We start from the raw sequence: 19,305 nt of genomic DNA, 5'->3' as shown, positions 1-19,305 counted from the left end.
GTCTGGAGGATATTAGTTATGAGGAAAGGTTGCGAGCACTGAACTTATTCTCTCTGGAGAGGAGACGCTTGAGAGGGGGATACGATTTCAATATACAAATACCATACTGGTGACCCCACAATAGGGATAAAAATTTTTTCGCAAAGGGGAGTTTAACAAGACTCGTGGCCACTCAATAAAATAAGAAAAGAGGTTTAACCTTAAACTGTGTAGAGGGTTCTTTACTGTAAGAGTGGCAAGGATGTGGAATTCCCTTCCACAGGCGGTGGTCTCAGCAGGGGGCATTGATAGTTTCAAGAAACTATTAGATAACCACCTGAACAACCACAACATACAGGGATATAAAATGTAATACTGATATATAATCACACACATAAGTTGGACTTGATGGACTTTTGTCTTTTTTCAACCTCACCTATTATGCAACGGTCAGCTTTTGTATCCTTTTAAGCACCAATCCATGCTTTATCACCTGAGCCAAGAGGACTGCTGGACTTATCGAGTCAGAGCTCTAGGGAGGGTTGCTTGAGCCCTGGGAGAGTCCAGCTGGGTTTCTGGAGTCTGATTAATTTGATTAAAGGTGCAATAGGACCAGTATAATGAGGGCTAATCCATAAAAGGGAGCATGTTCCCAAAAGGGATTTAAACTGGGTGTCTGCCATCACACTATCTGATTTCAAATTGAACTGTATGTGGACTTCATCACAACTGGTGGATTTATCCCAGGTTTCATTTATGGACATTTATATGAAAAAATTGTATGCGTTGAAGCTGGATCAAAATTACCCACGTCCACAGTTAACACAATTCTAACTTATGTTTTATGTTAATTTTTTGTTGGTATATGAATCAACTTTGCATATTTTTATACAGACATTTAATGTGGTCTACCAGCTTGAAGGCCTAAAGAATCTGAATAGATCTTTGGATGTTTGCAGATAGTGTAAAAGGAGATAGGTGCTTCAGAAGAAGGCTGTATACATACCTTGTTACCGGAATGCCAATGAATGCCCTAAGCGGGCAAGAAGAGGTATGAGTACCTTTGTGAAATACTCACAAATGGATGCAGAGCATGGGCCAAATGGTAGTGCTACAGACTAGAAGGGTTTGCCTTCTACTGCAAAATACAGGGATCGTTGATGCAATTAGTAAATGGCAATATGTGGATGAGCATTCTGTATGTGTACTAATGCCAAGCACTCCATGTAAAACTTTGAAATATGAAGAAAGGGAATTCAGGTCCAGGACTGGATTGATACCCCCTGTTGGGTTTTGACAACATGAACAGGTTTGGGTAGTCACACTTGAATCTGTCTGCCAGAGGTAATGATACGACTGCTCCATGGCACGAGAGATGGTTCAGAACTGTCCATAGATCTGCTGTCCTTGAGAAAATTTCAGTTGATTTGAGAGAAAAAAAAGTGATGGGGGGAGTAGAGGTTTGAACTGTGACCTAAAGTCAAACAGATGTCCCTTCATTCTAAAGTATTTTTAAATCTTAAAAAGGTCTTTAAATGGAAAGACTGATTGGCTTTAAAGATGAAGCCAGGAGAGTGATGGAGCATACTTGTTTTTTAAAAAGGTAGATGCTCCCAAGTAAAAAATGTTTTGGACCCTTCCATTTTTGAAGAAGTACTTTTCCTACTGTGACATCCTTGACAAAATTTGTCTAGTGCTTAACCAAAGAGGACACCCTCCTTCAAAGCAAATACGTGTGAGGAAATGTTTGCAAACGGCTTCAGCTGACCAAGATTTTAGCTATAGGATTCTGTGCAAATGGATAGAAATAAGAGCCAGTCTGGAAATCTGTGTCATGACTAGTTCTAGTGCAGCCTCTCTCAACTTTTTTTTTCAGTCAAGGCACCCTTTAAAATTATAGACAATCTCAACGACCCCCTTAAAATTTTGGACAGTCTCGAGGCACCCCATTCTAAAATGTAAAAACTATTCTAATAGAGTTACAGAATGCAGCAACATCCACATGTAAGACAGCCAATGTTAGGGGGTCATTTATTCTTCCACAGCAAACACGCCTTTTGCACACAGGTACTGACTAGTAAGCAAAGGTTTCTCTTCTCCCTCAATTTGTCTCCATCAGTCAGTTGTCACCCCAGTGCTGAGGTAGAGGGGCACAGTAGGATCAAGCAAGGATGCTGTGGGAGGCAACAGACATCCTCCTTATTACCTGATGATGTCATTGGTTGTTAGGATGTCAGTGTCTAGAAAATTGTAAAAGGTGCATAATGAAAACCTGTGGCTTTGTGTAACCAAAAGGCAGGCTTGAGCCACCCACTGGCTTGTATACAATTTTTGATCAATTTTTCCAAGACACCCCTGAAGAAGCCTCAAGGCACCCTGATTGTGTTGATGCCCTAGAGCAGCCTTTTTCCAACAGGTAAGGCAGAGGGCAATATTTGCAAGAGCCCTTTGATCTTGGAAGACCGCACGCTGCTGTTCCATTGCCCTAGTCCAAATTAGCCACAGTCTGAAAAACAGATTCAGTCGCAATAGCCAGTTGCAGCACTGGGCCCGCAAGGTTAAAGAAAGCAGGGGTGGACTGACAACTCATGGGGCCCCCGAGCAATAGGAGATTATGGGTCCCCCGGGCAGTAGATTATGGGTCCCCCGGGCAGTAGGAGATTATGGGTCCCCCGGGCAGTAGGAGATTATGGGTCCCCCGGGCAGTAGGAGATTATGGGTCCCCCGGGCAGTAGGAGATTATGGGTCCCCCGGGCAGTAGGAGATTATGGGTCCCCCGGGCAGTAGGAGATTATGGGTCCCCCGGGCAGTAGGAGATTATGGGTCCCCCGGGCAGTAGGAGATTATGGGTCCCCCGGGCAGTAGGAGATTATGGGTCCCCCGGGCAGTAGGAGATTATGGGTCCCCCGGGCAGTAGGAGATTATGGGTCCCCCGGGCAGTAGGAGATTATGGGTCCCCCGGGCAGTAGGAGATTATGGGTCCCCCGGGCAGTAGGAGATTATGGGTCCCCCGGGCAGTAGGAGATTATAGGTCCCCCGGGCAGTAGGAGATTATAGGTCCCCCGGGCAGTAGGAGATTATGGGTCCCCCGGGCAGTAGGAGATTATGGGTCCCCCGGGCAGTAGGAGATTATGGGTCCCCCGGGCAGTAGGAGATTATGGGTCCACACAGTATACACACACACATATACAGTATACAAACAGAATACACATAAAAACACACTGAAAAGGTACTGGAGAGGCAGCTATAATCTTGGGATTTTTTTTTTTTTTTAAACACAGACTTTTACATACTATCCCTGATTTTATTGAGGCTGGCAACCCTGATGGGGCCCCCTAGTGGCATGGGGCCCTCGGGCAGTGCCCCAATGGTCAGTCCGCCCCTGAAAGAAAGCCTTTAAAAAAAAGGGTCTCCAGTGTTCTGTCAGGAGAACCTTTAAATTAAGAAACATCTTCTATAGGCGCAGTGAGATGTTTATAACTGAGATGCCAGGGTCTACTACTAAAACAGACTTTTTTCTTTACTGAACTCGTCACACTGGATAGGGTTCAGCCATCATTCTCAGAGGGGTTGAAAATCTTTTCAGGTTTAACCCAATTGTCATAAATTGCCCATTCTATTTGTTCATGAATTGGGAATGTCTTGGCGAAATGGAGAATCAGTGCACAAATACCAATGCCCTGGACCTGTATAGCACCCTGCGGCTAACTATACAGTGCTAATGTAAGCACCCCAGCAGGATCCAGTGTCGAAAGCAACATTACAGGCGGTCCTCCAGCATGGGTCCAGGCATGGCTCCCATGGTTATACTGAGGTTGCACCTCAGTTTAAATGTAAAAAGTAGTATAACATTAGTCTAACAGGATCACTGCTATCCTCGCTTAAAGTAGTATTTAAGGTATGAATAATTTTTACCCAGTTACATTGGTCCCGCTTGGACCATTGCACAGTTACTATGCATAAACCATAAATCCCCCGGGAAACTGGAAATAGATGAAGTGTAAACAGCTACTCCAGTGAACGCCATTTGTTTCAGGGTTCCATTCCAAGCAGCTGCCATGTTACATTCTGAATACAGGAGGTAGCCTGCTTGCCATTCTCAAAAATGGTTTGCATTTTCTGAAGAAATGCAAAGCATTCCCTGATTGGGTGAGGCAGAGATCTCAACATCGGTGCCCCACCTCGTCCAATCGGAGAACACTTTGCATTCATTCCAAAAATGCAAAGCTTTGAATGTCGCCCATGCAAAACAGCGTTATTCAAAATGCGCAGTAATATCGCTTGGTGCAATGGTGTCCATGTTCTACAAGCGTAATGGTAACACTATGCTTTCTAGCAGCTTAAAGTTACTAGCTCTAACTAGTAAGAAAACTGTATTGGGTCTCCCCAAATATAGAACATTCATTTAGCTAGAGAAAAGGTAAACAGTAATGCACACAATTCAGTACAGACCTTCAAATGGTGGAGACTGTAGCGTGGTTGGTTTGGGCATCGGAGCTGATGTGAACGGGTCTTCTGATGGTGCGCTAAATGTATTGGTTATCTGGGAGCACAAGGCGCTGATGCTGTCAACCTCCCCTTCCATTTCAGCAACTAGAACATCACAATGAACATTACATAAATAACTAGAGAGCATTTAAGAAAAGAGAAAAACAACTGCTCCTCTCCAAAATTGTTAAAGCCCAACTACGGAAAAATTGAAAATTCATACTTGCAGTGGCGCTGCGCATGCACTTCAAGGCTTACCTACTTGTTTAGGTGTAGGGGGCATAGAAAAAAAAAAATGATTTAAGCCAGGTACATATTACAGTTTTTTTTCCGTGCAATCCAGCAGGTTGCATGAAAAAAAAAAAAAAAAAAAAAAAAAAAAAAAAAAAAAAAAAAAAAAAAGAAGGACGGACAGCTCCAGTAAGAGACACTGCACTAACCATGCGAAATTAGTCCAGCAATCCTCCCCCGCTGACCTGTGTGTTCTGACAGGGGGAGGGTCCCCACGCCAGAACACCCAGATCAGCACTCTCTGCCATTGGCTGAGAGTGCTGATTGGGAGTCGGTCGGCTGCTGATTTTTCAGCATGCACGTCTGACAGAAGCCAGCCTAATGGCCAGCTTCTGTCAGACAGACTGACACAAACAGGCAGGGTGTCTGCCTTTTTTTTTTTTTTTTTAAACCGGCAAATGTCTCCCGTCATTCTGCCCATGTGTATGTGGCTTTACTTACCGAATCCTCTCTACTGCTAGACTGCTCCCTACAAAATCTTCTCCCCCATATTCCAGTGGTCTATGGACCTATGATGCCCAGGGACAGTCCACTGCCAGGGCATCAGGTAGTGCTATCTTCCTGGGGAGTGAAGGATCAGTTAAGTGCTTTTTTTCTACCAAATCTAAATGAGCAGTTAACATCTGAAGTACAGGTCCTACTGCAAGAGGGTATACTCCGGTTTCTTGTATTTGGGCCCTATGTATCAGATGGTGTTTTCTCCAGTTGCAACCAGCCCAAGAAAATTAGCCCAGCCATGTGATCTATCACATAACTAGCTTTCCTCCAATCTTGGAGCTTTCTCTGCTCCACTACACAGACAATTTCATAAGGCTTTTTTCTGCTACACAACAGTCTGTTTTTATTAATGTGTAGCGATGTGCATAGTGCAACAGTACCCATCAGAGAACAGGTGAGATCCACTCTTATTAATGCGCACTAAAGAACCATTTGACCTTTTTTTACACTCACGTTTTTAAACTAATGGTTTCATTTTATTCTTTATACAAGTTACTTTAAATAAAAGAATTTAATAGGCAGTTTTGTGCATTTGTCTGCACATTTCGCCCAATGTCCTGTACTGAAAGAATACGGAGGCAGGCCAGGCAACGTATATTTGTAGAACGAGGTCCATAATGTTTCCTGTATTTACCTCGGCATGTGGTCTCTTTAGGGTTAGCTGCTGCAGACTGGAAATAAATAGGAAATCTTCTTATGCAATATATCTTAATATATTACACAAACACACTTCCTTTAACATGTCAATGCATCACTGGAAAATTCTGCAAAAGTGCTGTGCGCTCAGCATGTTAACATTAAATCATACCACTTAATTTTACATTCCTGACAGCGCAACATTACTTAACCTTTAAAAAGGTACAAAGTACACTGGAGGTACAACCAAGCAATATACATGACAGACTCTTTAGGGCAAGAAGCTTCAAAATGACTTGTAACTGGGACATAATGTATTGGCTGCAAATTTTTGGCTGTGTTGGATGCACTGACACCACCACATTTTCAAGAGATTATGGAAAAAACACAAGCCTGTTCCATTTTAGTTCTCATTCTGCAATATGGAAACTAGGCCTTGCACACACCTGTGACACATTTTCTATGAACCCCCTAAAGTTATATCCCTCATTCATTAACATTTTGTTCACACCCATGAAAAATGTTCTACGAACACTAACTTATATCCCTGTACTATCCATGAAGAGTTTATTTCTTTAATACCTCTCTATACAGTAAAGTAGAGTAACCACAGAATGTCAGCTATATTAGTTGCAAAAAAAAAAAAAAAAAAAGGAACATTTACTGGTAAATATTGTATGCCCTTTGAAAAGTCGATAACAGGTGTGTTTGTTTTACATTGTGCAAAGGAAGAAAGGGCCCTTTGTGAAAAAAAACACAAAAACAAAAGTAACATAAAACAAACAAAATTGCTTTCATATTTTTGCTGCAATGGAGTATTTCTTTTTTTTTTTTTTAAAGGCATTTATCAAGCTGAATAGCTCAATCTGAAATTTGCATACACATGAATTAATGAATCTGCGCTGAACAGGTATCTAAAAGCTTTCCAAAACAACTAAAATGGCCTTTTATTCTTACAAGATTAAGCACTGTATGATACATAAATGAAATGTAGGAATTATTATAATTGTCTTACCTGGGTTGGTGATTTGAAAGTCTGTCTTTCTCTGCACAGTTGATGGCAATTCATTGATTCTAAGAGAAAGCTGACGTTTGAATGGGGACATTTTCTGGCTGAGGGCAGGGAATCCCCTGAAGGAGCCCTGCCTGGCTAACTGTTCAACAGGGGCATGTCTGCGTGGAATTGCATGGGGGTTATTAAGATCTTTGCTATCCTGGTATGCAATAACTTCAGATGTTGGTGAAGGTTGTAGCACTGGAGCAGGGGCTAAGCTCACAGCAGCAGTAGTAGTAGTGGTAGTTGTAGTAGTAGAAGAAGCGACTGATGCCACCATTTTTAATTCTGCATCCACACCTAAAATGTAAAACATTTAAATTACTAATTGAGATCAACTATGTCACTCATCTTTGAGCGTCACTTATCCCCAACCCCAATTTGCCTCTGTAATTTTACACTGGTTTAGATTTTAAAACATTTTTCTGTAGTGAAAACATATGAAGACAAATAAATTACATATATATTCCTGGGCAAAAGGTATTAGGTCCCATTCACAAGTAAGCATTTTGTAGCTTGGTTTTCAATTCTGCCTGTTCACACCTGAGCGAAGTGTCCCTTGAAGCTTGGCGCTCAACAAAGTATATGAGCTTCTTTTAAGTGTTTTGGCTCCAATATAGACTCCAATGGGAAAATAATAAAAGTAGTGAAGCCAATGATTTCTTCATAATGGAGAAGAGGTCCATCACCTTAGGACACCATCAAAAACAGAGTTCAAGGAATGGCGCAGGATGTTGCAGGAGGCAGCTGGTCTATCGCACAGAGTACGAGCATACGACCTCCGCTATATCCCACGATTTTTAAAGGCACGATTTAAAGTGGTGCACTAACGCACTAAACCCATGCGAGTACCCTTTACTAGGGTTTTGTTTGTATAATAAAACTTAGTTTAAATGATATCACACTATGGAGTTTATTTTTACTGTTTATGTGTGAGGCGGCATCATCCTTGAGCAGTTTGGGACTTTACAACCAAGCTGGAATCCTTTTAAGGTGATTCACACCCATGATGAGTTGACCAAACTTAATTGTGAGGTCACACGATCTGAGGTGAGGGGCTATTACCCAAGGGTGGGGAGCACCTACGTGAGATCACTGCAACAGATCTTATTAAAGGGGGTAGTCCAGACGACGTCCAATGACGAAACACGTAGGGCGTGGCCTAAGGTGTACACTCTCATTACGGCGGCGGCGAATTCAAATGCTGTGACCAGCATATACATTGAGGCACTGTTTTCATCCTTCGGTTTGTGAGTAACCTCTTATGCACTTAATAAAATGTGGTTTTAAATGGGATTACACTATGGTTTGCATCATTTTGTTTTTAATGAGGGAAACTACTGGATGGTAACTGAAGCAGCTCTATATAGCGACACAGGGGCTCACACTGTGGAGACGCATTAACCCCTTAAGGGGTAGGGGAGCTGGTGAGTGAGGATTATTGTCTTTATGCATGGGAATCGCACCGGTTGCAATCCAGGAAGCCACCAAGCACTGAAGCCCACTGTCACTTTTTGTTCCAGATAGGACTCTCTGACATTAACTTTCTGCTGCTGGACATTTGTATCAATTTGCATCTGTATTTTTCGTATTTTTATTTTATTTCATTTTATTTAGCGACTTTTACTTAGCGAATTTATTGAATACAAAGTACTGTATTTATTTATTGTGGCACATATAGATGCACGTAACACTTTTTTGCATTTACTGAACCTGTGGCACTTTCCTAGGCACTTAGCCCATCATGTGATTAGCAAAAACGCACATAAGCACTTTTTTCTACAGAAAGTATATTGAATTATAGCACCAGTATATAGTAATTTAGTGATAATTTAAACAACATTTCTGTCATACTTTTAAGCACGATTTATATTGTTATTTGTATATTGCACATAAGGAATTTTTATTTTATTTCGTATCATTTATTTTGAAGTTTATTTTTTCATTTTTTAGTCACTAATGAATAATTTAACAATAAGGTACAATTATTAGAAGATGAGTGTCCTGCAGACACTAAGTAGAAATAATAGCAGGTGAGCGCCATAACTACCCCCTTTAATATTTGTCTATGGTTTTCAACCTTTTGGGTTGGATATTTAAGGTAGTGGCAGCCCCTCCTTCCCACGCTAATTGTCATTTGCTTATAAGGTCTCACATTTTGGGTTTTTCGGATCTCGAAAAAATATTTTACGTCCATTGCGCACCTTAACCCCCCTTTTCTACTGCAACAGATCTAATGACCACAGTCACCAATGAAGTCACGTTTATTTTAAACATTTTATATATTCAATAAGGACTTTATATCAATTTTGAACTGATCCTTATGTGATCAGGGTGTCACGGAATTATATGCACTTAAGTACTTTGCGGATCACGCTTGTGTCACATATATATATATATATATATATATATGTTAGAAGGCTGGCTGTAGGCCAGCCTGTATTTGTGGGAGGAGTCGGAGACTATATAACCCTCCTCCTCTGTCAGGGCCAGGGTTGGGGTTTTCTAGGTCGTCACTTCCGGTTAGCTGAGCAGCAGCATGGTTGCCTGCTGGAGCTATCATTTGTTCCTCTCCCAGTGATTGCAGTTCCGGTAGGTGCGGGCGGGTGGCATCAACGGGGGCCCATATCGGATGCCACCCGTCCCGCTCAGGTGCTGGCCTGAGTCAGCGCGGGGTGGTGGTCAGCCCAATCGCGGCAATACGTCCGTTTCAGGGGGGGGGGGGGGGGGTTATTTCACGCCAGGTGCAGCCCCATTTTTCTCCCCTCCTTGTGCTGCTGCTGATGTGGGGGGCACGCAGGTAGCACTTTTACCTTCATGGGGCCACTCACTAGTACATCGACACTGTATGTATTGGCACACACTTCGCCCACTGCCTGGGGGGGGGGGGGGGGGGGGGGGGGAGGAGTATGTTTGGCCATCAGCCTGTTCCTCTCCTCCCCATGTACATGTACTGCGAGCTCCACGGGGAGGGGGGGGGGGGGGGATGGGCGGCCGCCTGCTCCTCTCTCCCTGCATTGACTTGCCAGAGGCAGTAGTTCCCTTCCATGCTCACGTGGGGTGCCATCCATCCTCACTTTCAGAGCACCATCGAGGGGACCGGCGCCCGTTTCTCTAGGTTCTTTTTGGCCTGGGGGGGGGGGGGGCCGCCGCCGCCGCCTGCCTGCTCTTCCCGGTGGTCACGCTGTTCACACATGTCACGCTGTAATGGTGGGAGGTGGGGGTTGGGCGGGCGGTTTCCCACATGGTGCTGCGAGGCATTTGGTGCACGGGTCAGTTCCGGACACGTTCGGGCAGCCGAGCCCCCCGTCCATTCATTACAGCCAGCATGTCACTTTAGTCTTAAGCTGCCCTGGCTCTGCTTCCTCCGCTGTTCTCTGCTGCAGTGATGGAGGATCTCAGTCCACTCAGGTTGCTGCTTTACTTGTTGGTGGTTTCTTTGGTCGGTGTTATATTGGGGTCAGCCCGGGTGTCTGTGGTAGCTTCCATCAGCAGTTTTCTGTCATAGCGTTCTGTCATAGCGTTTTTTTTTTTTCGTTTGGTCCAGCATTTTTTTTTTTTCGTTTGGTCCAGCATTTTTTTTTTTTCGTTTGGTCCAGCATTTTTTTTTTTTCGTTTGGTCCAGCATTTTTTTTTTTTTCGTTTGGTCCAGCATTTTTTTTTTTTTCGTTTGGTCCAGCATTTTTTTTTTTTTCGTTTGGTCCAGCATTTTTTTTTTTTTCGTTTGGTCCAGCATTTTTTTTTTTTCGTTTGGTCCAGCATTTTTTTTTTTTCGTTTGGTCCAGCATTTTTTTTTTTTCGTTTGGTCCAGCATTTTTTTTTTTTCGTTTGGTCCAGCATTTTTTTTTTTTCGTTTGGTCCAGCATTTTTTTTTTTTCGTTTGGTCCAGCATTTTTTTTTTTTCGTTTGGTCCAGCATTTTTTTTTTTTCGTTTGGTCCAGCATTTTTTTTTTTTCGTTTGGTCCAGCATTTTTTTTTTTTCGTTTGGTCCAGCATTTTTTTTTTTTCGTTTGGTCCAGCATTTTTTTTTTTTCGTTTGGTCCAGCATTTTTTTTTTTTCGTTTGGTCCAGCATTTTTTTTTTTTCGTTTGGTCCAGCATTTTTTTTTTTTTCGTTTGGTCCAGCATTTTTTTTTTTTCGTTTGGTCCAGCATTTTTTTTTTTTCGTTTGGTCCAGCATTTTTTTTTTTTCGTTTGGTCCAGCATTTTTTTTTTTTCGTTTGGTCCAGCATTGTCTGTCACAGCGTTCGGTCCAGCATTGTCTGTCACAGCGTTCGGTCCAGCATTGTCTGTCACAGCGTTCGGTCCAGCATTGTCTGTCACAGCGTTCGGTCCAGCATTGTCTGTCACAGCGTTCGGTCCAGCATTGTCTGTCACAGCGTTCGGTCCAGCATTGTCTGTCACAGCGTTCGGTCCAGCATTGTCTGTCACAGCGTTCGGTCCAGCATTGTCTGTCACAGCGTTCGGTCCAGCATTGTCTGTCACAGCGTTCGGTCCAGCATTGTCTGTCACAGCGTTCGGTCCAGCATTGTCTGTCACAGCGTTCGGTCCAGCATTGTCTGTCACAGCGTTCGGTCCAGCATTGTCTGTCACAGCGTTCGGTCCAGCATTGTCTGTCACAGCGTTCGGTCCAGCATTGTCTGTCACAGCGTTCGGTCCAGCATTGTCTGTCACAGCGTTCGGTCCAGCATTGTCTGTCACAGCGTTCGGTCCAGCATTGTCTGTCACAGCGTTCGGTCCAGCATTGTCTGTCACAGCGTTCGGTCCAGCATTGTCTGTCACAGCGTTCGGTCCAGCATTGTCTGTCACAGCGTTCGGTCCAGCATTGTCTGTCACAGCGTTCGGTCCAGCATTGTCTGTCACAGCGTTCGGTCCAGCATTGTCTGTCACAGCGTTCGGTCCAGCATTGTCTGTCACAGCGTTCGGTCCAGCATTGTCTGTCACAGCGTTCGGTCCAGCATTGTCTGTCACAGCGTTCGGTCCAGCATTGTCTGTCACAGCGTTCGGTCCAGCATTGTCTGTCACAGCGTTCGGTCCAGCATTGTCTGTCACAGCGTTCGGTCCAGCATTGTCTGTCACAGCGTTCGGTCCAGCATTGTCTGTCACAGCGTTCGGTCCAGCATTGTCTGTCACAGCGTTCGGTCCAGCATTGTCTGTCACAGCGTTCGGTCCAGCATTGTCTGTCACAGCGTTCGGTCCAGCATTGTCTGTCACAGCGTTCGGTCCAGCATTGTCTGTCACAGCGTTCGGTCCAGCATTGTCTGTCACAGCGTTCGGTCCAGCATTGTCTGTCACAGCGTTCGGTCCAGCATTGTCTGTCACAGCGTTCGGTCCAGCATTGTCTGTCACAGCGTTCGGTCCAGCATTGTCTGTCACAGCGTTCGGTCCAGCATTGTCTGTCACAGCGTTCGGTCCAGCATTGTCTGTCACAGCGTTCGGTCCAGCATTGTCTGTCACAGCGTTCGGTCCAGCATTGTCTGTCACAGCGTTCGGTCCAGCATTGTCTGTCACAGCGTTCGGTCCAGCATTGTCTGTCACAGCGTTCGGTCCAGCATTGTCTGTCACAGCGTTCGGTCCAGCATTGTCTGTCACAGCGTTCGGTCCAGCATTGTCTGTCACAGCGTTCGGTCCAGCATTGTCTGTCACAGCGTTCGGTCCAGCATTGTCTGTCACAGCGTTCGGTCCAGCATTGTCTGTCACAGCGTTCGGTCCAGCATTGTCTGTCACAGCGTTCGGTCCAGCATTGTCTGTCACAGCGTTCGGTCCAGCATTGTCTGTCACAGCGTTCGGTCCAGCATTGTCTGTCACAGCGTTCGGTCCAGCATTGTCTGTCACAGCGTTCGGTCCAGCATTGTCTGTCACAGCGTTCGGTCCAGCATTGTCTGTCACAGCGTTCGGTCCAGCATTGTCTGTCACAGCGTTCGGTCCAGCATTGTCTGTCACAGCGTTCGGTCCAGCATTGTCTGTCACAGCGTTCGGTCCAGCATTGTCTGTCACAGCGTTCGGTCCAGCATTGTCTGTCACAGCGTTCGGTCCAGCATTGTCTGTCACAGCGTTCGGTCCAGCATTGTCTGTCACAGCGTTCGGTCCAGCATTTTCTGTCACTACGTTCGGCCCAGCATTTTCTGTCATTACGTTCGGCCCAGCATTTTCTGTCATTACGTTCGGTCCAGCATTGTCTGTCACAGCGTTCGGTCCAGCATTGTCTGTCACAGCGTTCGGTCCAGCATTGTCTGTCACAGCGTTCGGTCCAGCATTTTCTGTCACTACGTTCGGCCCAGCATTTTCTGTCATTACGTTCGGCCCAGCATTTTCTGTCATTACGTTCGGCCCAGCATTTTCGTCATTGCGTTCGGTCCAGCATTTCCGTCATTGCGTTCGGTCCAGCATTTCCGTCATTGCGTTCGGTCCAGCATTTCCGTCATTGCGTTCGGTCCAGCATTTCCGTCATTGCGTTCGGTCCAGCATTTCCGTCATAGCGTTCGGTCCAGCATTTCCGTCATAGCGTTCGGTCCAGTATTTCCGTCATAGCGTTCGGTCCAGTATTTCCGTCATAGCGTTCGGTCCAGTATTTCCGTCATAGCGTTCGGTCCAGTATTTCCGTCATAGCGTTCGGTCCAGTATTTCCGTCATAGCGTTCGGTCCAGTATTTCCGTCATAGCGTTCGGTCCAGTATTTCCGTCATAGCGTTCGGTCCAGTATTTCCGTCATAGCGTTCGGTCCAGTATTTCCGTCATAGCGTTCGGTCCAGTATTTCCGTCATAGCGTTCGGTCCAGTATTTCCGTCATAGCGTTCGGTCCAGTATTTCCGTCATAGCGTTCGGTCCAGTATTTCCGTCATAGCGTTCGGTCCAGTATTTCCGTCATAGCGTTCGGTCCAGTATTTCCGTCATAGCGTTCGGTCCAGTATTTCCGTCATAGCGTTCGGTCCAGTATTTCCGTCATAGCGTTCGGTCCAGTATTTCCGTCATAGCGTTCGGTCCAGTATTTCCGTCATAGCGTTCGGTCCAGTATTTCCGTCATAGCGTTCGGTCCAGTATTTCCGTCATAGCGTTCGGTCCAGTATTTCCGTCATAGCGTTCGGTCCAGTATTTCCGTCATAGCGTTCGGTCCAGTATTTCCGTCATAGCGTTCGGTCCAGTATTTCCGTCATAGCGTTCGGTCCAGTATTTCCGTCATAGCGTTCGGTCCAGTATTTCCGTCATAGCGTTCGGTCCAGTATTTCCGTCATAGCGTTCGGTCCAGTATTTCCGTCATAGCGTTCGGTCCAGTATTTCCGTCATAGCGTTCGGTCCAGTATTTCCGTCATAGCGTTCGGTCCAGTATTTCCGTCATAGCGTTCGGTCCAGTATTTCCGTCATAGCGTTCGGTCCAGTATTTCCGTCATAGCGTTCGGTCCAGTATTTCCGTCATAGCGTTCGGTCCAGTATTTCCGTCATAGCGTTCGGTCCAGTATTTCCGTCATAGCGTTCGGTCCAGTATTTCCGTCATAGCGTTCGGTCCAGTATTTCCGTCATAGCGTTCGGTCCAGTATTTCCGTCATAGCGTTCGGTCCAGTATTTCCGTCATAGCGTTCGGTCCAGTATTTCCGTCATAGCGTTCGGTCCAGTATTTCCGTCATAGCGTTCGGTCCAGTATTTCCGTCATAGCGTTCGGTCCAGTATTTCCGTCATAGCGTTCGGTCCAGTATTTCCGTCATAGCGTTCGGTCCAGTATTTCCGTCATAGCGTTCGGTCCAGTATTTCCGTCATAGCGTTCGGTCCAGTATTTCCGTCATAGCGTTCGGTCCAGTATTTCCGTCATAGCGTTCGGTCCAGTATTTCCGTCATAGCGTTCGGTCCAGTATTTCCGTCATAGCGTTCGGTCCAGTATTTCCGTCATAGCGTTCGGTCCAGTATTTCCGTCATAGCGTTCGGTCCAGTATTTCCGTCATAGCGTTCGGTCCAGTATTTCCGTCATAGCGTTCGGTCCAGTATTTCCGTCATAGCGTTCGGTCCAGTATTTCCGTCATAGCGTTCGGTCCAGTATTTCCGTCATAGCGTTCGGTCCAGTATTTCCGTCATAGCGTTCGGTCCAGTATTTCCGTCATAGCGCTCTGTCCAGCATGGCGGTCATAGTGGTTTGCCCTGGGTTCCTGTCATATCATTCTGCCCGGCATGTCTGTCATAGCGTTCCGCCCCAGGTCATCTGTCAGTGTTCTGCCCCTGGAGTTCTGTCATAGCGTTCTGCCAGCATGTCTGTCATAGCGTTCTGCCCCGGGATTTCAGTCATCGTTCTACCTAGGTTAACTTTTAGCTTTTCTGTCATGGCATTGTCGTGACATTTTTCTGTCAGTATTTCGGTCATAGTGTTTCTGTTCAGTGGTTCTGTCATGGTGTTTCAACCTCTGTGTTTGGCTTCAGAGTTCGCAGAAGGGCGTTCACTTATGACATATTCTGGTTAGGTTTGTCTGCATTCATTGTCATGTCTTATCGTATCTGTGTTCATGTTTGTACCGGGGTCAGTTAGCTAGGGCTCGCACATCGGGATCTGTCACGTCTACAGATCCATACGGGCTGAGGTTTCGTTATTAATGATTGTTGACCACAATCTTCTCGCCTGTATACCATACGTCATACGATGCATGTTCATTCACCACACCTGTACGTTTACCCACCACGGTCTGTGGGTACTCTAGGCCTGAGTTTCTGTTAATTACCTGTCTCTGCGCTGCAGGTTACTCGGGTTAACTCACTATTTCTCAACTCACACACGGGGGGGGGGGTTCATCATTAGGTTCATTCATGCGCTGTGGTCTTGACTTTTCTGCCATGTTCTCATTCGTAGGTAGGCAGAGGGGCGTTGTTGTTGTTCTCATGTCTGGTTGTCTGTCTTTCCTTCTAGTTGCGTTTTCAGGTTGGGCCGTCTTGGCATCCATACCAATATCAACCATGCCTGCACTCACGTACAGATGTCTTTTCGCCACTGGGTGCACCCTCAGGTTGGAAGCAGACAACAATTTCTTTAGTGGACATCCTGTTGCATAGAGGCCCTGGTTACCGCCCTGGGATTCATACTCTCAGGGTGTGTCCAAGCCACGGTCCTTAGGTGGTAGGTTGGGCGACGTCGTCACCATTCTGGATTCCACTCTCAGCCCCGATCTCTTGTCTAGGAGGTTGCCTGGAGTACTGCTCAGGGACGTCGGTCCAGTCATCTTTGCTCCTCCCCGGTTTGTTCCAGGTGGGGAGGGGGGTGCTTTAGTCACTTTGGGCATGGCTGGTTCATGCTATGGGACTTATTCCCCTGGGTTGGAGTCTGTTTCTCCTTCCTCGGTTCAGGATTCTGTCTCGGTGGGGAGGTCTCGGGCAGTAGCATGACCTGCTCGCATCCGGTGGGACCAGTTTGTCTTGGTGTCGCCATGTTGATGATGCTTGCCATGGCATCTACTCCATCACATCCATCAGGCAGCCAGGTTTCCTCTCCTATCACTGGTATTTTTGCCACTCACCCTCTCACATCCTCTTACCAGGTATGGGAAGGGGTGTTTTCACGGTGCTTCTTCTGGTGTGTGTTGTAGGGGTTCTTCGGGTCAGCCCTTGCTCTCTTTTCCCCACGTATCCTCTCATTCATAGCAGTGCATTCTCATGTCCGGGTCACCTTGGGCATCAGGCTCATCCTATCCTTCACGGGACGTTCAATTGGGTTTGCGTAGCTTGCAGGCTCTAAGGAGGTTCCTTCTCATCTCCAGGTCTGGAGTCGGTGGGTTCTACTCTCACAGCGGATACTTACCGGTTACTTACGGTTGGGCATACGTCATTTTAGGGATGGGATTTCTACCTTCCCTCTCCCACCTAAACTTGTGTCTTTTTGCCCTCTTTTCAGGCATACTGACCATCCAGGCCATGGCACACCTCAGGCCTTGTCTCTTAAGTAATATTGCATTTCCCACTTGAAGACTCCGATTACAAGTTAGAAGGCTGGCTGTAGGCCAGCCTGTATTTGTGGGAGGAGTCGGAGACTATATAACCCTCCTCCTCTGTCAGGGCCAGGGTTGGGGTTTTCTAGGTGCCCACCCACCCGTTTCCCCCAGGTTATTCACTCATACTCATAGTATTTTTCTTATTCTTACATTCAGGGTATGCCCTCTTTTCAGGCATACTGACCATCCAGGCCATGGCACACCTCAGGCCTTGTCTCTTAAGTAATATTGCATTTCCCACTTGAAGACTCCGATTACAAATATATATATATATATATATTACTGCAGTAGTACATATAAGTGACTGGCATCGCCATACAAAATACCACATGTATGTATGTATGTATGTGTATATATATATATATATATATATATATATATATATATATATATATATATATATATATATACACACACACACACACACACACACACACACATATATACACACACACACACATATATATACACATACATAATTTATGATGTGGTATTTTGTATGGCGATACCAGTCACTTATATGTACTACTGCAGTAATTATTTGTTATTATTTTATAATGTTATGTTAGCACTTTTAACCCTACTGCAGTTATAGCAGAGTATTAGGGAGCTAGCACAGCACAAAAAATTATATTGTATTTATATATACCGTATTTTCCGGCGTATAAGACGACTTTTTACACTAAAAGCAAACAGCCAAAAAGTGGGGGTCGTCTTATACGCCGGGTATAAAGCAAAGCCGTCTTGTATGCAAGTCGCCCGCTGCATAGCATCCCTCTGGATGCTTACTGAATGTGCGGTAATACTGTATACACCGCTGAGCCAATCCTGGCAAGCGATGTATTCTATTAGAGAATACAAAGCCTGCTCGGATTGGAGTAACCACCTCTGCCAATCCGAGCAGGCTACATACGGTAGCCTGCTCTGATTGGCTTTGAGAGTCAGAGGCGCGGGCTGATGATGTTACAGCCCCTGCCAATCCGAGCAGGCTTTGTATTCTTTAATAGAATACATCGCTCGCTGTGATTGGCTTAGCGCTACTGAACATACAGCATTACCGCACATCCAGCAGGCTGACAGACTGGTCGGAAGGGGGTCGTCTTATACGGCAAGTATACCACAATCCAACATTTAAAATGGAAGATTAGGGGGTCGTCTTATCTGCCCAGCCGCCTTATACGCCGGCAAATACGGTATATATATATATATATATATATATATATATATATATATATATATATATATATATATATAAAATATAATTGTATTATATATTTTTTTTTTAGACAGTCACATATTAGGGTTCATAATTATTTTTACAAAAAGGGATTACAATAAGACATTGTGAATGTGTAAGAGTAGATGTTTATTGTCCAAGGGCACCTGCCATCATGTTCTTGGACATTTAATATCTGGCTTGATGCATTCCAAGGTGACTAGATTAAGGTGGATATACTGTATATGCTGGGATATGTTCCCAACACTCAGTTTGGATAGGCAGCAAAACGTCTCCAGCATTACAGAACATGCCCAGTTGGTAAAAACGAATAGGATTTTTATAACAGCTTACCTGTAAAAAAACTTTTGAGTACATCACGGGACACAGAGCACCATAGTAATTACTATGTGGGTTATAGGCCACCTTCAGGTGATGGACACTGGCACACCTTAAACAGGAAGTTGCACCCCTATACACCATAGCAAAGCAAAGCAATATACATATACCCCAGGGGAAGAGGGGTGGGACCTCTGTGTCCCATGATGTACTCCAAGAAAAGGATTTTACAGGTAAGCAGTTAAAATTAAAATTAAAAACTGGAGTTAGTACTTACCGGTAACTCCTTTTCCGGTGGTCTTCCAGGACAGCCCTTGAGAGATGGGGCTCCTCCCATCGACACAGGAAACACATTGCCACAGTTCAAAAGGCGGTCCCTCAGGTCCCTGGTCAGTCATTCACCAAGAACCGAAGGATGGAACTGAAAAACATATAAACCATAACAGGTAATAACATTAGTACATCACTATAATCAAATAAAGGGTGGGATCGTGCTGTCCTGGAAGACCACCGGAAAAGGAGTTACCGGTAAGTACTAACTCCAGTTTTCCCAAGTGTTCTTCCAGGACAGCCCTTGAGAGGATCCCCAAGTACTTACCAGATTAGGGGGGGGACCACGGCCTGGAGGACTTTCCTCCCAAAGGCCTGATCCTGACTAGACATTAAGTCCAGTCGGTAATGCCTTGTAAAGGTGGAAAAGCTTGACCATGTGGCTGCTTTACATACCTGCTCCGGGGTGGCACCAGCTCTTTCTGCCCAGGATGCAGACAACGCTCTTGTGGAGTGAGCTTTAACACCCTCAGGAGGATCTCTATTCAAGGCCTTATACCTCTCTGCTATAGCTAGC

General features: G+C 45.3%; 1 protein-coding gene across 7 annotated transcripts in view; it reads right to left on the bottom strand.

Moving 5' to 3' along the window:
- NUMB (NUMB endocytic adaptor protein) overlaps positions 1 to 19,305 on the bottom strand; it is a 181,672-nt gene that overhangs the window by 8,433 nt on the left and 153,934 nt on the right. For all 7 annotated transcript variants that reach the window (XM_077464567.1, XM_077464573.1, XM_077464571.1 and 4 more), the window contains 2 exons: positions 6,908 to 7,246; positions 4,432 to 4,572 (listed from right to left, as the gene is read on the bottom strand). In XM_077464567.1, the coding sequence (XP_077320693.1) occupies positions 4,432 to 4,572; positions 6,908 to 7,246 (480 nt within the window). The remainder of the gene's footprint in view (positions 1 to 4,431; positions 4,573 to 6,907; positions 7,247 to 19,305) is intronic.

This window comes from Lithobates pipiens, unplaced genomic scaffold (assembly GCF_037356315.1).
Source record: "Lithobates pipiens isolate NorthernLeopardFrog02 unplaced genomic scaffold, aLitPip1_a1.2 Scaffold_30, whole genome shotgun sequence".
Taxonomy (NCBI): domain Eukaryota; kingdom Metazoa; phylum Chordata; class Amphibia; order Anura; family Ranidae; genus Lithobates; species Lithobates pipiens.
This window is presented reverse-complemented; position numbering and strand designations above follow the sequence as displayed.